Source organism: Notothenia coriiceps, unplaced genomic scaffold, assembly GCF_000735185.1.
Source record: "Notothenia coriiceps isolate Sejong01 unplaced genomic scaffold, NC01 NC01_scaffold00019485, whole genome shotgun sequence".
In the NCBI taxonomy this organism is placed as follows: domain Eukaryota; kingdom Metazoa; phylum Chordata; class Actinopteri; order Perciformes; family Nototheniidae; genus Notothenia; species Notothenia coriiceps.
Genome location: NW_011352186.1, coordinates 14,123 through 40,435, shown reverse-complemented (window position 1 = coordinate 40,435; position 26,313 = coordinate 14,123). Strand labels below are relative to the sequence as shown.

Here is a 26,313-nt window from a genome sequence, read left to right as displayed (position 1 = left end):
ACACACACACACATACACACACACACACACACACACACACACACACACACACACACACACACACACACACACACACACACACACACACACACACACACAAATAGGCAGGAACAGCAAGCGGAGAGAGGAAGTTTGCTGCAGCAGGTGCTCTGGTGTCTGGCTTGGCTTCTGGTGAAATAAAAAAAACATGCAAAACAAATGCCTGGAAATTAACTGCAGTGAAATTGACTTGATTTCCAGGGCAAAAACACATACACACTCAAAAATGCACACTTGTACATATGCGGGCACATCTGGAATCTTCACCCTTGCCTTCACATAAACATGCACATGGTTTGCTCTCTCAAATTGCTTTGCATCTCTCTCTCTCTCTCTCCGTTACTGTTTTCTCAGGAAAAATATCATCATTATACGAAAACACATCTCAGTCCATTTCTCATCCACCTGGTGGCTGAGGGTCATGCTTTGCAAATATATTTCCCACAGACACACACTACCAAAAACAAACACACACACACACACACACACACACAAACACATGCAGAAGGCACCGAGGATGCCACATTTATACCCCAATGAGAGAGGGAGAAAAGGTAGGAAAATTATAATTGCATACCTGAAAGGATGGGTGAACTCTGGGTAAGGGCCTCTGTGGCCCATTGCAGGAAACTTTTTTACCACAGTTACCCTGGCAACAAATCCTAAACAGTCTAGACTTTCAGACATAATGTGACCCCTTCCTAGCTTTAAAGCAATATAGACTTTCTTGCTACTAACACACTGTCAAGATGTTCATAAAAATAGCAGCAATATGTCACTGAAGCAGAAAGTCCTTTGATCTATAGTGCCTTATGTAAAGTGCTTATATTTGGATGCTCCGCAAGCTGTCAGTGAAGATCTCGAGCACCATTGTGTCCCGGGAACTTTGTCAGGAGCACTAAGTGCACAGGGCTATGTGACACACACACAAACTGTTGTCCCAGCTAACATGAAGAGAGGTTCATACAGTAGGGATACAGACTGAGAACTGTCTAAAATTAAATTATTCCCAATCCAATACTGCAGCCCCATGGGCAGACCACCAGCATAATAAACTATATTCACTCAGTTTTCATATTTAATGATAATAAATGAAAACTGAAATTCCAGAAAGGCTGCAATAATAATTACACTGGCTGTCAGTGGAAAGGGCTAAAATGCCCATTTCTATTCTGCTCATACTGACAAAACAGCATGTGACATCCAGCTTCAACATGAGAAGATATATGTCACACAGAGCGTTACTTTGAGTGAATGTGTGCATAACTTTAATCCTGAATACATATGAACTATTATATCAGCAGTCAGGTACATCCCAGGCAGAATGAGTCCACAAGAGAACATATTTTGTAACCGCTACAGGGCTAATGACTAAAACTCTGAAAACCCCCGAACATGAATCTGACATCTTCCTTGGCGGTTCAAACAAAACGCTTAATGAATAATCTTTTTTTTTTGTCATTTTTACTGACCACAAACTTAGACTTTAAACATTATAACCAGTGTCCTCCTGATGGGATGCAACACACACCAAGCTGCACTCTTGGAGACGATGCAAAGAGGGGCACTCAGGATCCTCTCCAGAGGCTGCACCCCCCACCGCACATCCTATCTCCTCGGAGCAGGAGGAGACAGGCAGCCATTCAGCTGGTCAAAGAAATATTGGATGTTGATGAAACAGCCACTCAATGCTTTGCTCTCACAAACAAGAGCAGAAATACCCAGACTACTAGAGAGCTGCAACAGTCTTACACTCGTCCAATGCAGAAATCAGAAACCCTGCCTACAGCGGTCACACTTTACACTACACATTAGAATTGACAAAAAAAGACGCTTGCCTGATGTCTTGTGTTTGTTGTGTTTTTATGTTTTGTGGCATTTTTATTGTATGCACGGTTGTATGTAAGTGTATGATTGTATTTGTAAATGTAAGTCTGTTAATACTGTAGAAACATATATTTAATTTCTATTCCTTATTATTAATGTAAATTCTGTTTCTATTCAGTTAACTGGGAACAGCAACGGGAATAAAATTGAACTTCTATTGAATGGTTTTGTAAACAACAAGGCCATAATTTATTTATTTTGAATAATATTGCACCGCTCCAACCTCGACCCTAGAACACAAGGATCTGTGCTGCAATGTTGCACCAGCTGGCATGAAATAATCCCTTCCTCTGTGTGTTTGTTCGTATGCCAGCTATGTTACCATCACACACTGACTGCAATGAGAGGAAGACACTGTGGTGAAGATAGGGGCAAAAGAAAACGACATATTGATGGAGAAACAAAGAAGAGTTCTGTCTGCTGATTGATTGATTGATGCATCGGACTCAATTTCATGCACAAATTATAGTTTCTGGTTTTCTTGTTATTTGCCTAAAAAGACATTTGTTGGAAAGCAACCACATTCAGCATACTGGCTTCCCGAGTTGGGCAGGGGTCTGATTTAAATTGACATTAGGTGGATAGAAAGAAAGCGGCTGAAATGTCTGACCTGGGTCCACAACACGTCTAAAATATATTGATGCTTGCATTGTGTGCGGACAATTTGAACTCACAAAACAATCGTGTAAGATAACTGCCAAACACCTACATTTAAAAAAAAGAGCTTAATAGGTGTGGTTAGGTGATTTGATACGTTTTAATCACTGACAAATTCTGCTCCATCTTGTTTTTCATACTCCTAAATACAGTATATCTAAACAAACTTTATTTGCTCTCTTACAGTACATTTACTTTTTGTTCTTCTATGTATCCAGGCAATGTGTACTGCTGCAATGACCCAATTTCCTCCAGAGGAAAATGTTGATGTATTGCCCTAATTTCATCAGCTAATCATAGTGTCACAGTGCAACATTCAAGTATTCTGGGTCAATTCTCAAGTGATTTCAAGTTATTCAAGTAAAATGGCTGATTTTGCTCCCTTTTTGAAATTCAAAGTTTTACCAATAATATTAAAGATAAAATTTAAAAATAATATAGCAACAAATTTAAATCATTCTTCCTAACAAACCATTGACCAATACATCCACATATATTCGGCTAAGGTTTAAGCAACATTCAACCGCACTGACAAACAGGATGATGAGTAGTAACAATATGGTAGTTTCATACCGAACTCATCAGATAGATTTCCAAATGCAACTTTGAGAGATGTCAAGGAATGATGCATCATGGGTTTACATACTGCAGCCGGAGGCATACATAACCTCATATGAAAGTTGTCACACAGTGTCTTCATGTACAAAAATACAATATGTGAAGTCCCTAAATCAAATACTTTTGACTTGCTATGGTAGTGTGGGGTTCACTTATATATAGATATATAAGCTATTACCCTCAAGATACCCTATTTCTGCTCCCTGGAGAGGAACGGCTTGCTGAGATTTAGTGTTTTGCCTCCCTAACTGCCACCTACCTGCTAGTCTAATAAGAGGTTGATAGAGTTCTATCGATCTGGTCAGTGTGTGCATTCAGTCGAGGTTGAAGCCTTTATATGGTGCTTTACGTGCCTAATATCTGTGTCTTCTTGCCAATCTCACATTTTTTCCCTGTTTCCCTCCTTTCTGTGGTTTCTCTCATTTACTGCCTCTCTTTTCCTTTCTCTCTCCAGATCAAACTCGCAATGCACAGAGAATCCTTCCAACTCCCCATCTGCGGGTCGCTGCTTAGAAACTGAGGAAAGCCTTGACAGTGATGTCCAATCAGGAGTAGCTAATCTAGTAAGGCGGTCATTAATGAAAGGACATTGAGGGTTTAAAGCCTTATTGGTTATTGGATTCCTGTCTTCAGCTTCGACTTACAAACTCTCTCCCGCTGCCTCACAAACACACAAATTCATTTGGGTAAACAAATGTTGGACACATTCCCTGTTTTTTATTGGACATAATCCTGCTGACGCTGGCCGATGTCACTGCTTGACTCCATCCCGCTCAGCTCCCCAGGGGGCTGAGCCGACCTGCGGGGGAGTATGGGCAGGAGAGTGGCTGACCCAACCAATCCGGTGCCTGCGCTGGGGGTTCCCCTGGCAGGGGGGAGATGGGGGCCGCTGTGCAGTGTCGGGGTGCAAACATCTCCCGGGCTGCGGACTCTTTCCTCCATCAAACGTCACGGCAGCCAACCAAACAACTCACATCGCCCGCAATCCATGTCAATGGACAAAACAACGACATGGGGAGATCTCAGAAGTGACAGCAACAGTCTGCTAGTGTCAAAGGACACTTCTCAGAACGAGATTAACACCCTGACACAGGAAGACATGGGGTCACAGGGGTCGGGCAGCGGAGTTTACTGCCAGATAAAAAATATACGAACAAACCCCAAGGACACTAAAGATAAAAGGACAGCTCGGTATACAAATGGCAGTGTGGTCGCCTCTGACGCAGTGGGAGGGGTCTGCACTGACGCCACAGAATGTAAGGAGCCGGCTCGGGAGAGGAGGAGGGTGCAGTCTCTACGAGGGGAGGGCCAACGCTCGGCTTTGAAGACGGGGTGTGTTGGTACGACCGTGCACGCCACCCCGCCGCGGCCCTGTCGAGTGATGCCGACTTCCCCACCCAACATGTGTGGGGCATGTGGGCGGAGACGATCACAGATTACACCGTGCACAGGAGCATGTCGCAGGAAGGCTGTCAATCAAATATCAGCCAGCCAGACTTTACCTAATCCGCCACGGAAACCGTCCGTTGCTCCCAACCAAGCAAGAAAAGAGCCTGCCCTGGACTCTCTGTCTTACACCAAAAACACAGCAAACACCCCCCGACATACATCACTAAAGACTTCTCAAGTACCACAGCTGTCTCACACTATACCAAAAACACACAGCTCACATTCCAACCACACATCACACACACAGAACAAAAACCAGTCGAAGCAGCAGACAAGGCCACATTCTGCAGACTTTACGCATTACAAGGACTCCGCCACGCAAACAACTGACACACAAGTGAACAACAACAACACAGACAGAACTACAGCTACCGCACATACACAACGACCACACACACCATCTGCTGAGGCAACAGAGCCACAATCATCTGTCAAACACAAGTATGACTCGGCTAAAATCCAGCACACTGATGAACACACGCACCAACACACATCAGTCTGTATCACTGCTACACATCCAGCTCCTTCCCTTTACAGTGACTTAAAATGTACAGACACTCCACGCAAAAACTCGAAACCCACCTGTTCTAAACCAGCCACACCCATTGCGCAAACCAAAAGCACCCAGGGGACCCCAAAAACTCCCAAACAAACAACATCTAAGGAAGAGATGAAACTCAAGGACTACACAAAACAGAAGAGCAAATCATTTGAGGACCACACTCTGCCTTGTACGACTCATTTGAAAGCACAATGTAATGGAGCTCCCGGAGGGTTGTTGGATAAAACCACAGGGAAGCCCCCCCGCGGGCTGGAGAGCCAGCTGCATAGTGTGGAAGAGAACCTACAGTCGAATCAGGAGAAGATCAAGGTGCTTCTCAACGTCATACAAGACCTGGAGAAGAGCAAGGCCCTCAGCGAAGGGTGAGAGAAGGGAGTTACCGGGGGTGAATTGGGAGAGAATAAGAGGTAGAGGGGATAGAAGGCTATAACAAGAAAAGGAGAAGGAGAAGTGGAAGATTTTGTGTGAAATGTCACAAAACAAGAGGGTTAGGGACCAAGACAAATAGCGAAAAATTGAGGAATATTCCTTCCAATATTGTTTCAGTAAGAGGGTGAGAGAAAGAAGAGATGGTGTCAAGGGAGTGCGCAAGACTGAGAAGAGAGTATACTTGAGTTTCTATGGCAATATACACCGACAGGCTTTCAAGTCTGTGTAATAGATTTCAAATGTCAGGCCAGTGGAGAATGGTTGTCGTGTGATTGTGTGTGTGTGCGTGTGCGTGTGCGTGTGTGTGTGCGTGTGCGTGTGCGTGTGCGTGTGCGTGTGTGTGTGATCCAATTCTAAAAGGATATACGATACCTGTCTGTGTTCAACGCTATCAGATAATTTCTCTGTCCCTTCATCTTATATACCTTTAGGGTAAAGGTATATAAGCTCCCCAAGGTAAGGGTCCCTGAGAGACAAAGCAAACTAATCATGTCTTTCTTTCTCTCTCTCTCTTCTGCTAATTATTTTAACTCTCCTGCTCCACATCCTTTGTTTCTCTCCATGTCATAAATCCCAGTTTGCTTTCCGTAGTCACTTCATTTTAATCAAAGCCCTTCCCTTTCTTCGAGGCTCTTGAACCTGCTTCAAGCTATTCATCCTTTTTCTATACCTCTGCCCTTGCACCTCTCTTTCCTTCATTATTAATTACCACCTTTTTCTGTTTATCTTTCTCCACATATGCATCAGGCCTGCTACCAAAAAACTATGAATCACTTTATTTCCCTTACACCTTTCTATCGGCCCTGACAACCTGTCCATCACTCTGCCCTGCTGTCAAGTGTCAGCTTTCACTCTGTTTTCTTTCTCTATTCTCTTCTCTTCATTTCACCTTTACTGTCAGTGTAGTTTATTCTATGTGTCTTTCTCCCATCCTAACTTGCAAACTACTTCTTCCTAATCCATCCTGCGTATTTATTATTCTCCTCCTCCAAAACAACCTTAAACCAATTCCTTCCACTTGTGTGTCATCTTCTCTATAAAGATCTGTCTTCGTCCACCTAGACTTCCTCTTTAAGTGTTTTTAATCTTTACTCATGTTTTCAGCCTTCTTCTTTCTGTTCAGGGTTACCAGATGTCTCTTGCTTCAGACTAATCCCTATCAGATTACCTTTTAGAAATGCAGTTTGAGCCGCACACCAGGTCTTGTAAACTCGGTGTACAGTACATGCTGTCCTGGCCTGTGTGAGCAACTGCGTAAGAATATGTATTCATATTCTTCAAAGTGTGTGAGTGTGTGCCTGCTCATGACTGATACTAAGAGTGTGAGAGTAGGGGTTAAAAGGTGCAGACAGGAGAGAAAAGGAGAGACAGAAAGAGAACGCAATTGAGAGAAAAAAGAGACGCAGAAAAGTAAGAGAACCAGCGAGTAAGAGGGTCTGCATGCATCTGATGCACTGCCAGGAATGAAAGCACTCTAAGTGGGCTGCTGTGATAAAAGTGTCGGCTGAGCTAAGAGGCTGTGCTCAGCTCCGTGTTTTTCTTTCTCTCCCGCAGAAAATACTTGTCTTGTCTTGCTGGCATTGTAGGGGGGGGAATGATGCCAGTCACAAGGTCTAACCCCATGTAATTAAAATGACTATTTTGTCAAAATAAATCAGCCACTCCCTCGTCGACACAGTTCAGTAAAGGGGCAGCCAACTTTTCCAATCCAAAAAGAAGCCTTTTAATTAAATGGCAGTCGGCAAGAGCTTATCAGATCTTTTTATCCGACTTTATTTCCTAACAAGCTCTGTAGTCTTGTTCAACCTGGATAACACAGTTTGAATGTGTTAGCATGTTTTCTTTGAAATAAACAACATTTTTTTAAAATTGGTATTTATAAAAAAAACGATAATTGTCACTGAACACTGTTTATGATATTGATATCATCTAATGATTGGCTTGCAACTAACCAACCCACACAGCCATTGAACACAACGCTTGGTGTTTTATTTATCTGCCTGGAATGCCAAGCAGTCAACCCACGAGGGTCTTCAGGTGACGTCCTGAATACTGTTCGGGTGCAACAAAACATCACAAGCTATTTTGTGTCCGTTCAGAATCCCCAGAGAACACAACTGATGTGGGAGAGACTAATACCAATGGTAACAACAGCAGTAGAGGGAATGATACTTCTTTCAGTATGAAAATCAGAGCCTGTTGTTAGTTCAAAATTATTAATTTCTTTCATTTTTCTTTCCAAACAACAAAACCTGATCCTTGTTATTATTAGTGAAATAAAAACTAATTATCAGTAGTAAAAAAAGGCATTTGTTCCCTGCTTTACACGTGTTGTTTCTGCAGGCGCAGCTCATACAGAACTGGCCAGGACATTAACAACTGCCCCACCTGCCAAAAGACAGCCTGCATCATCTACAGGTAACCGGCATAATGAGCTAACGGCTTTACACAACCCAAACAACTACATGCCTTTTGTCACCTTGATTTCTTTCAGTTTTTCCATTTGTAATGAATTACTTATTCAGAACATCTTTTATTGTATCTTCTCGTCTTTCGTCTCGGTATCCTGCTGCCTCTGCCCTTTTCTCAGTCTCTGATAATTGTACTTCTCATACCATATATCTCTATTATATGAAACAGTGTGTGAACCCATTCAACAATAGTGAAATTAATCCAAGCCCTATTAGCCGAGGATGCTCTTAAAGTTATTTAGGCACACAATTATGTTCTGTGCAAATAGGCAAATTAATTCAGCACCTAAGTGATGCATCTTTCCTGTTTCCGTGGTCCCTCGTGTGTGTGGCCTAAATAAGTAATTGCATTCTCGGATCCTATGCAGTTTACAGAGCTGCATCCTTATCTGATACCGCATACAGTAGTTTAATCCTACCATCCCTTTTCATTATGTAAATCACTCCATATTTTCATCCCATGCTCAAGCTATCTTTCTTTCATCTCTAACTTTCAATCAAACCGGTTTTCTCTGTACATCCTTCCATCTGTCACATGCCAACGCTCTAATCACCTGCATCCCACTCCCACGCTCTTTATGTGCACTGCATACACAAGCTGGAAATGTTTGTTTAAACAGACAGTAGCATATACAAGTGGCCTGTCGCAATCGTCTGATAGTTATTGCTTAGCATATTCATAGGATAACACAATAAAGGAAATTCAGAGCCAATAAGAAAATGAGCCATAAAAACAAGTCAATGAAAGCCAAGGTTATAACTGAGGCCACAAATAGAGAGTGTGTTTCTGTCCGCCAGATAAATAAAGAGTCCTCAGCAAAGGTTTAAATGTCTGGAAACAAATGTTGAAACAGAGATGGATATCTAGAGTGTACTGCTATCGGACAGGTTGTTTTGTCTGAGCTAATATGAAACTTTGCTGGTTGCTTATAAAGAAAAATGGTGACAGAGGAGGCAGAAAGTCTCCCCAACAGCTGCAGCAGTGTGTTCGACAGCTCTGCCGGGGAACGTTATGCTGGAGCTGGTGCTTCCATCCAGCTTTTTTTAATTAAATTGTCCACATCAAAATGTGTGGATGGAAACATGGTGCTAAAAGAGTAGCCAGGGTCCATTTAGGAATACATCAGTGTGTACTCTTGGCTTGGTGAGTGTGTAGAGACACAGCGACAGTCATGGTGAACCTCTCAGGCAGGTTTTGACGAACAACATCCAAGCAGAAAATAATAATCAGTGAAGCTGTCTTTTCTTTGTTACTTTTGAAAAGTAGAATTAAGGGTGCATTGCATTCACACCTAATAGTCCGTTTTCTGGTGCACACCAGACGACAGTTTGTTTCATTGTTTCATTTTTCAGAATGTTCGGTTTGCGTTCACACGGGCAAAACTCAAACGGACTATAAACTTTAAACACAAGTCATGTGCACGGAAATGCTGTTCAACCATTGGTCAGACATTAAGGGGGTAAAAATGCAAATCCCGGCAATTTCTACCGGAGTCTCCGCCATGAAGCATCGGCACTTTCGGCAGGTTATTCTCATGCTGCTGTTAATCTGGAGATCAACAGACACTAGCGGCCCGCGCATATGATTATATACTCAGACAACGTCCGTTAAAAAACATTATAACACATATAATGAGAGACGTTCTGCAGTAAGCAGGGGCGTTTCACCGACAACAGGTGTTCTTACTTTAAGATGGACTTTTATTAATCCCTCGTGGGGAAATTGTTTCTTTTATGTAGCTGACTGAGAATTTTTACTTTACACGACAATGTTCAACACTTCATTCTGCTTCACTCTTTAACTAAACAACCGCGGATGTCTTGAAAGACTCTTTCGCTAAAGATTTTGAAGATATCCGCGTTCTTGTGACACGTAAATACTACGCTTCCTGCATTCACCAGCAATGAACCGCTCCAGAGTTCACTAGCAAGCGTTCCGAGACCACCTATTACAGCGGACCAGAGTCCGGTTGTTTAGTTCACTTAAGAGGTCTCGGATTGTGTTCACACCGACCCAAATGACCGCACCGGACTATACAAGGCAGGTGTGTCTCCCTCTAGATTATTAACTTGTCTTGGGTGCGTTCACACCTGCCTTGTATAGTAATATAGTATAAGATAGATATATATATAGAAATGGAAAAGTCTACTTGCTGTTACTGGAATAATCTGGCATCAAAACCTCATTTTAGTCTTAAACTGTTTTGTGTGCATGTATACGACCTAAACTATGCTTTGAAACTGATGTTGCTTGTTTACAAATATAAATCTTCATGCAGGCCGCAAGGGATAACGAAACATTTTCCGGGCCTTTATCTCTCCAGTTCTCCCTCACTCAAAAAAATGAGCTTCCCAGAAGCCTCATATGTATGCATCCCTCCTGTATTCTCACTTTATTTAATCTCTCCATCTCATCACTCCTCCAACTCCCTCATCACCCTATGCTCCCCTTGATCTTAATTAAAACAGCCGGATCCTTGTTAGTTGTAATGAACTCCACGGGGAAAGGACTGCCACATGGTAATAGAAGCATACATCCTTAGATTCATACAGATGAGCACATATATACATATAACAGACACAACTCCCCCACTCGACACAGTGCATTTTCTCATATACAAGAACATAACCTGAAGATGAAAGCACTTGAAGTAGCATTTCACAAACACGATTGCTCAAAGAAAGCATTATTCTGGTCAATTTTCAGTTTTTCGAAAATGTCCTCACATGATGGAACTTAATTTTAAAAAGGCTACAAAAGAAAGAAAGAAAAACAAAATGTAGAGATGTATGACATTTGTTCAGATACATTCTGTTTACAGGACTTAAAGGACTATTTTGTTCTATGTAATGTTATTATTTTACCTTTAAAATAAACTACCCTTTAATCCTGTAATAACAGTAAATAAGACTTTAAAATACTTTCAAGGCCCTGAATTGAGATATCTTTAGACCACTTGTTTTCCAAGGGCCTGGAGCTATCCTGATCTCAACAGCAAGTTGCTTTTCTCACTTCATTATCATCCCTCTTTTCTCTCTTCTCAGTTTCACAGATGTTACCTTCCCACTTTTGCACAGTTGCAAATATGATCATGTATACACATATGCTAATTAATCCAACAAAAAAATGAATCAGCTATTATTGGATACGTCTATGCATGCATTTCATGCTTACTTGCATGCTCACACTCATACATACCGACAAACAAAGAAACGGATATACTTCACGCTTTCTGAAAATGTTAATGACTTGGACAGATATGCAGTATCTGCTTCATAATAATTTTTCTTCTCATATATCAGCATAACTTCCTTTACACACATTATATATGCAGAAACAATTTCCAGTTGCCCATTGTGACAAAGACACACAAAAGTCAGAAGCTCAATTTGTTTGATGAGAGGCCTTATCAAGCCCTCAGAGAGGATTCTCAGTAAAGAGCGTGAGAGATAGGAAGGAGACACACATAAGCGGAGGATAAATTGGGACTGAACCATCCATCCTAATGAATTGTGGTGAAAAAAGTGGTTTTGATGTGGGCTGGCTGCCTGAAGATGTTTTGCCATTGTCAGCGCTAATTAATCTGTATCACAAGAGGAACTTTTGACAGGCCTCTTTTTTCTCCCAACGCTTAACACTTCAAACACACACATATATGAACACACTGACAAAATACTTCTGAGACTTGCTTCCACTCATACAGCAGTAACAGAACACACTACATGCACAACCTAAGTATAACCCCGTTCCCGACATGACTTACCTTCACTTTAAACAAAAAGAGAAGGTTTAAACATTTAACAGGTTCTTAGAAGCAACACTAACCCAGTCATGCACACAGTTGCAAAGAAGCTGACAGCTTGCAGACCGAATTAAGAGCAGGGGCTTTTCCCACTGTGCCGTAATCTGTCGAACAATGGTGGAAGGGAGGTAGATATGGGTAGAGGGAGGTAGTTAGAGAGAATTTAAAGAGGGGGAGGTTGAGAGACCCGACAGAGGAAGAAAAGTCCTCCTCTCTAAAACAAGAACCACTATAAATTGAGTGAATGTGGGAAAGGTGCACCACTTATGTTTCCTTATATATATATGTTGTGTATAAGTATAGTTCATCTCCTTTATTATTTATTCATGGCAGCCATATTCCGAACACCAGAGCTTTTACTTTCCCCTTATGACTCGTTCCCTCTGTGCCTCCATTTCTGCCCTCCTCCTCTCCTCCTTTACCTCCCTCTGAGATTTATTTTCTTCAGGACCTCTCTGCCCTCTTTTATTAAGCTTGCTATTTCTTTTATTTACCCACCGCTGCGTCCCCCCGTCGAGGAAGAATCAGCTTCTTTCCTCTTTCATTCCATAAATCCATGGACATTCCCTTTCCCCCCCACACTCAGCCGGGGGGCTTGTTGTGGAAGAAGCTCATGATGGATGTCAGGGGAGGAGCATATGTGTGTGTGTGTGTGTGTGTGTGTGTGTGTGTGTGTGTGTGTGTGTGTGTGTGTGTGTGTGTGTGATGGTAGGAGGGGATGGGGAGTTGTCTCTGCTCTCCTTGCCTCATCATGTGGCTCATTACCTTCAGATGCCGGGCCCTATGCGACTCCTCCCCTATAATCCAACTCGACACACACTCACATAATCCTTCACACACAAACAAAGTTACTGAAAGGAGAAAGAAACTCCAAGGCTACACTATGACCCGCAGCTGTGGCCACTTCGGAGAGATGGAGAGGAAAAGTGTGAGAGAGATGAGAGTCGGGCAGTGGAAATACAGTATAGAAGCATAGAAAAGTAAAGCCAAGAGGGTCTGCTTTGAACACATCAGAAGAGCAAAGAAAAAAACATTCTCCCCTATGCTCCTCTCTTTAGCTCCGCCATTTCTGAAAAGACCCCTTTCCCTCCTCTCTTTTCCTGCTCTCTTCCCAATCCACTCGTCTCACCAGCCTGTCATCTCTCGGTGCATGAAGCGCGAAAGAATACAATGGCTGGAAATACGTGCAGAGTGAGACCTCTGTGAAAATGTGAGTGTGTGTGCGTGTGTGTGCGTTTGCTGAAGGTGCATGTATCAGAGTTAAGAACACAACATGGTTTCACACCTCTATATAAAAATGTATTATGCGTGAGTACAGCCCCTGTCTTTAGATGTTGTCAGCAATTTACGATCCACTTTACATTTTAATGTCACTAAAACTCCTTCGCTCACCTCTTCTCAATCCCTCTCTCTAATCTCTCTTTCTGCAGAGTACACCTATACCTGTAGTCAAAACGCTCTGCTCATACGCTCCTCGGCACCCCCATATCTAATCTCCTTTTGTGAATAAATTGGCTATTTTTATGAATTTGACTTTAACTGACCCTAGTTCAAACTCTAACTGTGCTCCCGCTGCTTCTCCTGTCTCCTCCTCCTTCTCCGGCTCTCTCTGTCTCTCCTCTCCAGTGTGGAGCATGATTTCCGACAGCAGGAGGGACGCTTCCAGGGGGTGATGGAGGCCCTGGATGGGGAGTATGATGTGCCTGCATTGACTCTGACCAAGCCCACCCTAGCCCCTTCTTCCGCAAGTCGTCCCAGCACCAAGGCGCGTGTCAAGAAGCTCCGTAAGAAGTGTTTTTGGTGGCTGTAAAATCTGGGAAAAAGCACCTTTCCAAGCATATGGGTGTAGCAGGAGACTACAGGCCTCAAACTTTTGGAACATAGTGTTCCCCTCCTGGTCTCCGGGGTGTGACATGTGTTTCAGTGTCATTTAAATCAGTGGTGGCTTTTTTTTAAGCAGCATCCCTGTAAATGGCACTTTTCCCACAGCAATCCATCTTCAGCTCTACAAAATATACACTACAGGACGAGGTAGAGAAAGAAAAAATGGGGATCTGCTGAACTTTGTTCTCTGATATACCCAAGAGGGTTATTGAGGAAGACCATGACCCTCCCTCTGTGGGACTCAAGCAGCTAATATGAGATTACATTTTGACTCAAAGTGAGGATACTGTTCTCCCATTATAATTAAAAAAGAGATGAAGCATCAAATCTTTGGATGACAGACAGGAGTATTATTTTTCACTTGGCTGAGTGGTTGGTGAGGCATATGGACAGATGTATGAACAGATTTATCCCAAGATGGATTCACGCTACAGCTGGGAAATAATCCCCACATCAATCTTTTCTGAGTCCCAGCTATAAGCACTGGTATCAGAATGATTTTGATGATCCAAGCAATCTAACAACAAAATCGGAATACTGTGTCTTTGGACGGAGTGAGAGCCAACATGAATGTAGCAACGACTGAACAGCTATAGAGGACATATGTGGGACAGAATGATGCTCTCTGGAAACAAACAGCTCGCTGGATGGATATCAGGGTTTGGAGAGCACAGTGGACTGTGTTAAGAATACATTAAGAGAAGAAGTGATAGGCAGCACGCCGATAGACCTTTTCAAAGTGCTTTAAAAAATGCTGTCAGCGTTGTTTGACAGAGTGATTGATTCTCACCTTTGACCTCACCAGGACAAAGTGGAAGTGTTTTGTTGTAAACTCAAGCTTGTTTTAAGGATTTCACACACACACACACACACACACACACACACACACACACACACACACACACACACACACACACACACACACACACACACACACACACACACATTCACACATTTTGAACCAATGCAAACTAGGGGGTAGAACAGTTAGTTATTGGCCTGTACTCATGTTTCAAATGTGTATCAATACTTGCAAAGCCTAAGCTAATACAGCACCTATACATTCTGTATGATCACTGTGAGACTAGCTGTGTATTTCTGAAGCTTTGCTTAAGTTCACGTTGCAAAAATCATGCAGCGGAATGCTTTGTTGTTGTGCAACATATGGAGAGCCCGACATAATCTGTTTCATGTGATTTAGCACCCATCAACTGTGACTGCAGTTTCACAGTGAGTACATGCACTAAGTTACCCAGTGAATTGAACAGAATAAAACGCTTTTTTTAAAGCTATTCCTCAATAACAAACATGACCTTGTTCACATAAGATAAACATCTGGTTCATTAAGCTATAATAAAGCAACCAAATGCTAAAATCATTCACACACATCTTAACAAAATAGACAGACAAATCAGTATTTTTATCAGGTGAAGCTACTTTATCCTATTTTAAAGTTAAGTTGTACCAATACATGTCTTAATGTATATCATAACAAAATGTGTGGGTTAATATACAGTATTTTTTCATAAATTATATATTGGCAGACTACTCTAGCGTCCATCCCTGTTGGAAACACACCCACATCATTATTTTCCCCACAAACACACACCATTTGCACACTGCTTAGCCCACAGCAGTTTAGAGGTTAACCACTAAATCTTAAAAGGACCTACTCCAGCTGCTTCTGGCTGACAGGTTTGCCACCAATTAGACCACTGGATGAAACCACACTCACTAATTAACCCAACAGTGTGTGAGCTCCCACAATCCCCCTCTCTTCCTGATCTTCCTCTTGTATGTACAATAAAGTGTGTATTTTAAACAAAATGTCATTGTGTTGAAATACTTTGTGTTTCAAAATGAAGTCATATAGCAGACAAGAGTGGATGGTCTTTATATGAATACATTTGAAAGAGGTGAGAAAAGAGAGGAGGTTCTGCAGTCCTTTATGTACTTACGATTAGGGCGTGCTCTCTTCCCATCGTGATGACCGTCCGGTTGATGATCCTCAGCAGAGACACCACAATGTCCTGCACATGTTGAAAGGTTTCACCCTGAAAACAAAAAGCAGAGTTAAATGACGGGAATACTGGAGAAAGATGGAGAGAGAAGTATAGACAAGGAACCATAATATTGTTAATACACACAAAAACAAGAACAGCTGCAGAACAGAATCCGGTTCTGTTGAATGAGCTTCCTCTCAGGCATAACATCAGATCCATCTCAGAAACTTTTGGTTTGTTTTTGTTGCCGTTTTTCTCTCTCATGAACTCTCCTCACAGCAGAAATAACCAAGTTTGCACACACAATAAAAGATTCACTCGGGCTCTGAATGGACGATTGGCAGATCAAATGAAAAAACAAAGAGAATCAAGTTAGAAGTCGGTTCACTTTTTAGGAAGAGGCCTCACCAGGACATTCAGTTAATCATCCTCAGTGTGGACATTTGAACCTCAAAGGCCTTTTTGTGCAAACCTGCTTTCCTATTCCTACCTTTTCCTTTCCATTGAAGCCACTTTTCAGCTTTCTTCTCCTCCATCTGCCCAGAGGCAAACAAGGAGGAGAAGACGTATCGAACAGTCTGTGCTTAAACCTTTCCCAAGGCAAATTACTTTCTCCTAGTTGAAATATAACAATTATTTGTCATGGCAAGTGTTGTTAAACTGGCACATATGGTTGGTCTTACTGTCTGGAGCTGGAAAGGGAGGTTTTTTTCTAGCAATTTAGTTGTTTTATGAAGCAAAAGAAAACATTGTGGATAATATTTCAGGGGTCAGTCATATTAAAAGCAGGCTTTGACAACCAACACTAATAAACATAAAAAGGAGTAGGCAGTGGTATATGAAAAAACTCACATATTGTGATATCTTATGTCAAATACCTCAAAAACATATTGATAATTGATACCCATTTAATATTATAATATGGGATTACTTAAAATCAGGGGTAGCCAACACGTTGCCCCTGCGGGCACTTAGTCGCCCGCGGGGCCAACGTGAGTCGCCCGCGGTGCATGTTCTAAAAATAGCTCGCCAAGCAAATTCAAAATGTAAAAAATACACAAAACTAAAAATACAACTCTATATCTATCTAACTCTATGTCTATCTAACACCCCCCCACCCCCACAATGAATATCGACCAATCACGTTCTTGCTTGATTTGCGGGACCAGCGTTGCAGTCGGGAAGAAAAGCAACGTGGAGCGGCAGCTCACCGCTTCATAAGGAGTGTGACCGTGATTTTCCCTCTGGCAGAATCTACACAACACATCAGCCCCATTGAGCAGCCGTCATGCCAGCCTATACAGCACATGAGGGCCAGAGTTTTACGCAATATTTATTGCACTTGACGCACACACACACACGCATGGCGTAATTTCCACTAGGGACTGGGGACAGGGGACATGTCCCCCGACTTTTCGAAATCCCGTTTGTGTCCCCCCACTTTACAAATATGTTTATTATTATTTTTTAACGCAAGCCGTCATCACCACGGAGGAGCACACAAGCTCTGTGAGCGAGCGAGACAGAGGGAGAGAGAGAGAGAGAGAGAGAGAGAGCGAGAGAGCCAGGGAGAGCACACCTTTATCTATTTAATATAGATAAAGTAAGAAATCATTCCGATGTAACTATAGGACAGCACAAAAAAAAACTGTTTAAAAGGGGAGTGATTCGTAAAATATGCATAAATAGAAAGAAAGAATGCTAACTAGGTAAGGTAAGAATAAACAAGTTTAAATGATTTGTTATTGGTTGTGATCATATTCTAAAGATGTTTGGATTATTGAAAAGTATACAGCTCCCTTTCATATGAGTGTTGAGAGCTGTATCAATAAATTCATGTGGACCAGATTGATGCTTTCAACTTCAACATTTAAAAAAAAAAATCTTCCCGGAGGTGCATGCCCCCGGACCCCCTTAGAGGATGTGAGGTCCCCCCTAGAGGAGGTGAGGACCCCCCTAGAGGATGTGAGGTCCCCCCTAGAGTAGGTGAGGACCCCCCTAGAGGATGTTGGGTCCACCCCCAAATAAAGCAGGTTAAAATAATTAAATTGAATGCATTTTATTTTAGTAAATGCTGAAAAAGGGTCCCACAGACCCAAACAGCACACAAAGGTTCAAGGTAAGCATATAATAATGCTAAAATGTGCTAAATATATACACTGCAAAAAGCAAAAAAAGAGGAGTAAAAGCAGCCCCCGACTTGTTTTATTTTTTTAATGTAGCTCTCATCCTAAAAAAGGTTGGTGACCCCTGCTTTAGATGTTTTAGGTAACACCTGTACTATGAATAAGATGACCCATGGTCAAAGATTTTCTCCTTATTTTGTTAAGCAATATAATTGAGATCCATTGTCCTGTAACCCAAACATTATTGCCACCATTCATCTGTATTGTTTTAACATTGAATATGCAGAAAGCAGTCAATGCATGATGAAAATAAAGCCTTTAATAAGATAACACATTTTACATTTCTAAAAAAATACTGAAAACAACTTTTTTTTTCAAGACATTTGCCACCTTAAAAAAGGCAACAAAGTAATTTAAATAGTCTGACACCCAAGAAAAAGGCAAGTTGAGAAAAATAAAGTCGGACTAATGACGCATACAAATACTGTAGTACTACTTCTTTCCAAAAAATACTAATTTTACATAAAAAATATGCACCTTGACAGATGCATCCAAGAGCACAGAACAAAAATACAAACCTGCACACACAACCACACACACACTATGCTACAGTGAATCGGTCAATGGAAGCTGACTCAGACTTGCCTGAGGGCAGTAACTCACTACTGGGGCATCTGCTGCATCCAAGCACATCTTAGCAATAATGCTGCAGGGTGCATCTTTGTGTCTGTGTGTTTGTGTTTGTGTTTGTGTTTGTGTGTGTGTGTGTGTGTGTGTGTGTGTGTGTGTGTGTGTGTGTGTGTGTACGTTTGTGTGTATGTGTACATTTGTTTATAGTATGCTAACAGTGTTATAATAATCTCACCAGAATTCGTTTTTTGTTCATGTCCTTGTGTGAGCTGATCAGAAAATAATAATAGCAGAAAGCAAAGGTCAGAATATAAATTAAAGTAGGGAAAAAAGACTCAAGTTCAAAGTTTAAAACAGCAATCTCTCTTCTACTGACTTTGCTTGTGTGTCTGTGTGTGTTGCTGTGTGTGCTGGCCTGATGGCAGATGATATTTTAAGGGCCAGATGAAGGCAAGATTAAACCACACTAAATGTACTGACTCAGCCACAGGGCACTGAAAGATGAACAACTGTGTAGTGTGTCCTCTTGCATACCATTTCCATCTGAGACTACCTTAAACTTTCCCTCTCACGCTCTCAGTGTCACACTCACACACTCAAACACACACACACTAAGGTTGTGGCGCAGCTGTTGATCCCAAATAAGCCTAACTCTTTCTGGCTCACAGTAGGTATTTTGGTTTGTCAGAGCTGGAAGACGGGAGATGAGGCACAATGCTCGTTCCCTCTCCTGCAAAACACAAAGATGTCGATACTCTGTTCATGTATTCCAAACTGTACTGGTTTATCTTTCGCTGGCAAAATAATGTGAAAATAACCGTTTTGGGGATAGGTAAAAGAAAAAAACGAGGAAGCCTGGGTGAGCCATTTCTTACTGTCTCTCTCTGTTTGCATCCTCCCTCTATCACTCACATACACAAACAAGACTGACTTATACATTCAACACAAACTCTCCTAGAGCATCTGTCTTTTGTTTTATCTTCTCTTACATCTAAGCTTTTTTTGATGCTTCTCTCCCCAGTTTGGGGACATCTGTTGTGCAACAACTTAATCAGGTAACAACCTGAGCGAGAGAGAGAGACAGATGGGTGGAAAACAAAAGGAGAGGGGATGAAAATAAGTGATAGAGGGCCAGAAGGTGAGACACTGAGACAGTCTCAAATCACCCATGTCTTCCTCTATTTCTGTTGTTTTCTTCCACCTGTTTTCTTGCACCCCCATTCCAATTTCAGACTGTCATTTCTCTAGTTCAGTGCATAGTTGTCTTGTAGAACCCCTCCACCTTATTAGTGTAGACATAAACCCTCTCACCTCTGTCTGTTTAGCTTTTAATGCTCTCTCTCTCTCTCACCATTCCATTCAATGTTTTTCATTCTCCCTGATTGGCATTATTCATCCATCTGGCTTTTTCTCCTCTTCTTAATGATTTCCCTTCTTCCTTTCTTTATGCTGCAAAGCATAAAGAAAGGAAGTAATGCAGAGGTTTTGCCGGTCAGGGTTCTCATTAAACTCTACCATGCAGTCTAGCAACACACACTCTAGATGGTGTGAATGCGTACTAAATTAAATCCAGAAATAAATATCAGAACTAATGCTCACTCTGAGTGTGTGTTTTGCTAAGAGTCTTGACACTTATATGTAGTCTATCAGCAGACATTTCCCCTAATGCCATATAAAGCATGCATTAGACGTAGCTTCACTGGCATTGTTGTTTTTACATTGATATGTTTGTACCTGTTATGTCCCTTTGAATCTCAGCTACAGCCTGTTTTCTTTTGTTATACCGCAACCGGCGCATGCTAATGTCATCATATTGCACTGCATTCATTCAGTACTTCTCCCTCTCCTCTCCTGTTTCGGCTCATGCTTGATTACAGATCTCCAGACAAATAGAGCTGAAAGAAGAGCCACACCTTCACTTAAAAAACCCAGCAGGTTGCCAATACCTCGCAAAAGCAATTTAAAAGACCTCAGATGGATTCCATTGATGTATTTGTTCTGTGTGAGTATTAAAGGTGTTTCAACAGACTAACATGCGGCACAATCAATTAGATTTTAATTGGTCAAGGCCTGCACTATTGCACAACTGGAGGACTGGAAACAAAACAGCTTAAGGCTATTTACTTTATTCTTTAGGAGACAAATTGCACTGGGCAGGCACAGAGCTCAGGGGCATTACACATTCATCCAGTGATCCTTAAAAGATAAAGAAAAAGTTTTTTAGTTCTTGCCTGCCTTGTTTTACAAGAACACTTTACTAATAAAAATCCTGTGAAAGAAGGTTTAATGTTATATGAGAGCAAATAATGCTTAAAGTTCAGTTATAGGTTGTTTGTTTATTGGTCTGCCTCATCGGTAATAATCTAGAATGTATTAGTGTGGTCATTGGCACATTTATAGTTTAAACCAGTCGAAACCGATGTTGTTGCGGCCCACTTATTGCACTTTAGTTGCACCTCAAATGACCATTGGTATTTAAATATCTCAGGAAACTGTAAGCGTTCAGCCAAACAGCTGTTGAGGTAATGGGATTGCTTTCGGCCTATGGAGTAAAACTACACAGAAAACCTCCAAATGAAAGAAGTTGTTAGGAAATACAATGAGGGAGGTAATGATGTTGAGAGATAGTCTGAAACACATAGGAACTTGGTGTTAATATGATTTGTGATTGAGTTTATAATATCTAGCTAAACTATATTCAAATGTCAACAAAGAAATTGGATCCCAACATGTCCTCAGATACCTCATTCACACCAACGCAACTCCGGTTCAAGCTCCGTACTAGAGCTTATCAGGTTCAGAACCGGTTCTTCGGTTTGGCTCCGGCTCTTTTCACACTGCCCAGAGTCCGACTGGTGCTGCGTCATTGCGTCATTGTTTGCGTCATGACGTAACCGTTTGCGTGCCTGCTTCATAAAGCCAAACAGCGCGGAAACCCCTCACAGCTGACACTGACAACAACACCAATGGCCGATTGTGCTCCAGCTTCCTCTGTACCTCTTCGGAAGACCAGATCCCCAGTAGGTAGCTGGTCTCTTCAGTGGACCACTGCTGCTTGTTAAGTTTCTCCATCGTTGTGTACAAACTGGATAAAACACGGGCTTCTTGTTGTTGTTCAGGAGTTGATCCCGCCCCTGCCCCTGCCCCCGCCTCGACGTAAGCGTGACATATGTGGTGCTTTTGCTCTAGCCGGACAATTTTTTGGTGCTCGAAATGAACCGGATTCCGGAGCTAAGAGGCTGCTCCGCTGCGGTGTGAACACGAACAATCACCCAGAGTGCAGTGTAAACATTTCCATTATGTGTTCTTAACTATTAAATAGCTCCACGTCTTACCACACTGTCCCGGCTGAGGACCTCCAGAATGTTGTTAAGCAGCTCCAGACTATTTCTCCTCTCATCGTGAGGCCCGTCAGCCATGCTGGCAAGTGCCCCACCCAACTCCCGCAGCATCATGGGTAACAGCACATCACGGCACTCTGCGAAGAAACAAAACCAGCGATGGTTCAAAATGACAGGTTTAATAAACAAGTCTGTAAGAAAAATGAAGTGCTAGACAGCCTATTTGCATGAATGATGTTTTATTTACATCTTTTAGGCAGGGCCATAAAAGATGCGAGTGTCTGAAGATGTTTAATCACACACATCAACAGTCAGAGCCTTAAGATTTACATTTATGCAGTTCCTCTCTGAAAAGCCCTTTAATACCTCAACCCTAGACCCTCACATATATTGGTGTGGCTCCTCTGGAGACAGCGTTGCCCGCACACTTTGAGTAATGATGCAACTGCAGCATGAAGAAGAAATGCAACCGTAACCCAAGACTGCACAATGAGGTGTTATCAATCAAGTGTCTATTTACAGTTCCATGCATGTCTGCTGCTCTGTCAGCCGAACAGACAACTCATCAATCGCCGTGGCCAAATGTTTCTCTGTGCCATCTATCTGATTGATCATAATCTCTCTTTAGCCTCTGTGTTAACTGTATCTCACAAGCGGAGCATCGTCAAAAAATGATATCATTACATTACGTCAAAGTCGAGAACACTTAAGTGGGAACAAACTGTCATTTATGTTAAGATATCCATATCAAAAGCTAATATACATGGAGCATTTATTATATGTATACTACTTTCACATGGTGCTTCACCGCTCCATACATTCTTTATGGATGCTGTATGGTCAGAGCCTTCTAGTTATAGGAAGGAAAAGGGACACTGGTAGAAGCAGACCTGAGTAAGTCAAATGATGTGTATGAGACACATTTGAATGGCTTTATTAATAATAACAAATGTTCTGATCAATGCAGCCCACAAAATATGACTGGTTGGATTTATTTTACAGTGTGTTGGTTAAAAAATGACTCCAGAAACCAACATGTATCTATCTTGTGTCCACAAACACTGAATGTGAGTGTTTCATGATATGTTCCCTTTTTTGAATGGGTCATACATTCATCTTATAGCGAATTCAATAATAAGGTAAAGGCTGGGAGCTTGCATTCAAATAATAGGATTAAATAATGTGCACATAATGTTGCTCATGTGTGTTTTATGGCATACCTGGGATGGGATATCCAAAACTAAACAAATGTAACTTATCTCAAGGTCAGATATCAATAATCAATACCAAAACAACGCAGTTACAAATGTACAAAGTAAGGAAACAGTAATTGCTAAAAACTGACCTTTATATTTTTCATTTGTCTACCTTGACCTCTCCCTTTCTTGTCTCATTCTGTTTTAATCATTCTGCCCCCTAGCCTCCTCCACCCATTCCTCTCTTGTAGCCGCAGGTAGACAGAGCCCATTAAAAGCTCATTTGGGCTTATGCTCGTTAGTTCCATTATTTACTGAGCCAAGCTTATAGGCCTGCTGAGTGGACCTTCATCACAACACGCACACACACACACACACACACACACACACACACACACACACACACACACACACACACACACACACACACACACACACACACACACACACACACACACACACACACACACACACACAGAGGAAAGGAGGGTTAAGAGAGACAGTGAAGGGGAGATGCATGAGTCGCTAAAATCCCTCATGACTCAGAAAAATGGAGGCAGAGGAGGGGGCTGGACAGGTAGAGTAAATCCAACATTCACGATAAGTGTGGAAGACAAAAATAAGTAGTATCTCAGTGCCATGCAATTTAAAAATAATTACCATTATGTATAATGTAAAAACCTGAAACAAAGATGTGTCTTTAACCGAAAAAGACAGAGGGCTCCTGTTCTGTGGCTGTAGAGATGGTGCTTCAGAGGCTGCCAGCTTTGTATTTGAGAAGAGAGCCTGTTAAATCTGTTTAATCCATCACAACAGAAACTCATCATCTTTTGTCCTTTCCGATAGAGAAAACAATAGGTTATGTTTTATAGCAGTAGTGTTGTGTGTGCGAGAATTAATCCACCTGCCTTCTGGGTGCTGGATGAACCACTAAACCTGAGTACAAATTCATTCCCTGCTGAAATGACCCCAAAGCCACATGTTTCTTTATTTCTATTGATCTAAGAAACTAAGCCAGCTGGTGTTTATAGGTGCAACATGTTCAGGGGAGCGAAATATGAGTATATAGCAGGGGGGGGGTTGGTTTGAAATGGTATCCTGTTGTACGAAACATCGCATGTTTTTTATTTTACTGTGTCAGGAGCCAGGCTTGATGAAAATATAACAATGATAGCAGGCTTCAAGGTCTACTATGTTTACACTGACCCTATATAAATGTCAAGGATGATGGAAGAACCCATTTACTCAAGCCTCAGGCGTGACATTACTGCAAATGGAGTGTAACATTTAATGTAATGCACACATACTGTACAGGCTAGATGGGCATCTAGCTAGTTAGTTTTGCACTGAATGACGAGAGAGAACGTGCGTTTATATTTCTTTAGGGTTATAATCTTTTGTTTTGAGTTAGGAATAATGAGTCTCAATTTTTATCTTCATCCTCTTGAGAAACACACAGAGTGAAGCCTGGGTAGAACAAAATGAGGTAGAGAAAGAAAGAGATAGTAAATAAGGGATAAATAAAACTAGACTATTGAGACTTAATCTTATGTCCTGTTTTATTGTGATTATTTTCTGAAGGAAGAAAATGTTTGGTAATATTCAGGCAGCAGGCATACTCATGCAATGCACTTTAACCTTCTGCATTTCCATTGTCTACCAACAGTGACACAATCTGCTTGACTCATTAACTTTCTAAAGAGCGTGCTGACACTGGAAGATCATATATTTTCACCAATTTCAATAGTGATGGAAAAACAACTAGATTCTCACGCTTTTCGAATACACTCTGTTTAACCTCTGCTCTCCTGGGAAGTTTCTTACGCAGAGTAAAACACCTCAGTTCAGTCAGCAGCAGCTTCCCCTCTTAAACCTCTGAAAAAGTATTTTAAAAAACCCATTATAACTCGCTCATCTCCAACATCCTACTTTGATGGATCTGATGAGGTGTGAATGGTCTGTTTTGATTTTAGCTACATTCCCTTTCCCATCATGTCTCTGGAGCTCCTGAATATGAACTGAGATCAATGATATAAGTACAGACTGCCTTTGTAATACACCTCTGCGGCTGATACTCTTCAGTCAGCGATGTGGAACCGTGCCTTTCACTTTGCAGGTATTTCTCTGCACTTCGCCTGGCTTGGAATAACATCAGGAATGTTAATATCTGCTGCTTCAGCCTGAACCAAAGCTCTCTCAGGGACTTCTTTGAACTGCAAGGAGGTCCTTTCAGTCTTGTAAGAACAGCAGCTACGTTGGTGTGCGCAGGTCCCAGGGTCGAGGTCATTCTTTAAGAGGGCATTTGAAATGAGGTCCATTTCCAGGAGCACTTTCTCTGCAGCACTGATTGCACACTCCAAGTTCTGTGGAGAACTGTGAGTGATTGAACCAACAAAGGGATATGCAAAAAGAAGTGCTCTTCTTTAAATTAAATTAAATGATGCATCCCCACAGCGGATAACAAAATTGGTCGAAACAAACATGGAGGCTTCCTGTTTGTTTGACTCTTTAAGCCACCGGAGGTCATTTCAGTGATTTTCTTAACTGAGTCAAAACAAGCTTGAGAAGTATTATCATTTTTGACTGAGTAGTTTATCAGGGAAGACAATTGCCCTTATTTGAGCTGGAGGCCCTTTCAATGTTGCAGTCATTTGTTGAAATAACAAAATGACTGCCTTGGCAGATCTGTTGAGTATTTAAATGCAAAAACCTTGCAAATGTTGTTTCCTCTTACAATCTGCAGCGTCTGCCAGCATATCCTCCTTTCCCTCCTCCTGGTGGATTCTTCCCTCTTGTTTGTCTCTCTTTCATCATCTGCTGTGTATATTCCCTGAGTTTCCTGATTCTCTATGCATATTATACTCTCCATCTTCTCAGCTCCAGCTTCTGTTTGTAATTGTTCATCTTGTTTTTGTCTCTCAGCAGATCCCACCATGGGTCTTTTCACAGCTTTCCTCTTGATTACCATTCCCTGTTTTTCAATCAAAACTCAGCAACTTAGCATTTCAGGTAGGGAAAAATACACAATATTATTTTACAACAGGATAATAACTGGTAAAATAAATTACAACAGGATAATAACTGGTAAAATAAATTACAATACTAAAAATAAATCTGACATATGTAGACAATGTAAAAAGAAGAATGATGTTAAAGTTTGTTTACTGTATGTTTTGTCGGCAATTAAAAACACTCATTCACTCACACATGGGGGGGGG

General features: G+C 41.6%; 2 protein-coding genes across 2 annotated transcripts in view; one reads left to right on the top strand and one right to left on the bottom strand.

Annotated features, from left to right (window-relative positions):
* Positions 1-3,677: 3,677 nt before the first annotated feature.
* insyn2b (inhibitory synaptic factor family member 2B) lies at positions 3,678-14,696 on the top strand. The gene is made up of 3 exons (XM_010778821.1): positions 3,678-5,574; positions 7,985-8,059; positions 13,542-14,696. The coding sequence occupies exons 1-3, from the start codon at positions 4,013-4,015 to the stop codon at positions 13,723-13,725; spliced, it is 1,821 nt and encodes a 606-aa protein (XP_010777123.1). The 5' UTR covers positions 3,678-4,012; the 3' UTR covers positions 13,726-14,696.
* Positions 14,697-15,745: 1,049 nt separating this feature from the next.
* LOC104952067 (dedicator of cytokinesis protein 2-like) overlaps positions 15,746-26,313 on the bottom strand; it is a 21,669-nt gene continuing 11,101 nt past the window's right edge. Inside the window, exons 4-5 of the mRNA XM_010778822.1 lie at positions 21,894-22,036; positions 15,746-15,853 (exon numbers count right to left, since the gene is read on the bottom strand). Of these exons, the coding sequence (XP_010777124.1) occupies positions 15,746-15,853; positions 21,894-22,036 (251 nt within the window). The remainder of the gene's footprint in view (positions 15,854-21,893; positions 22,037-26,313) is intronic.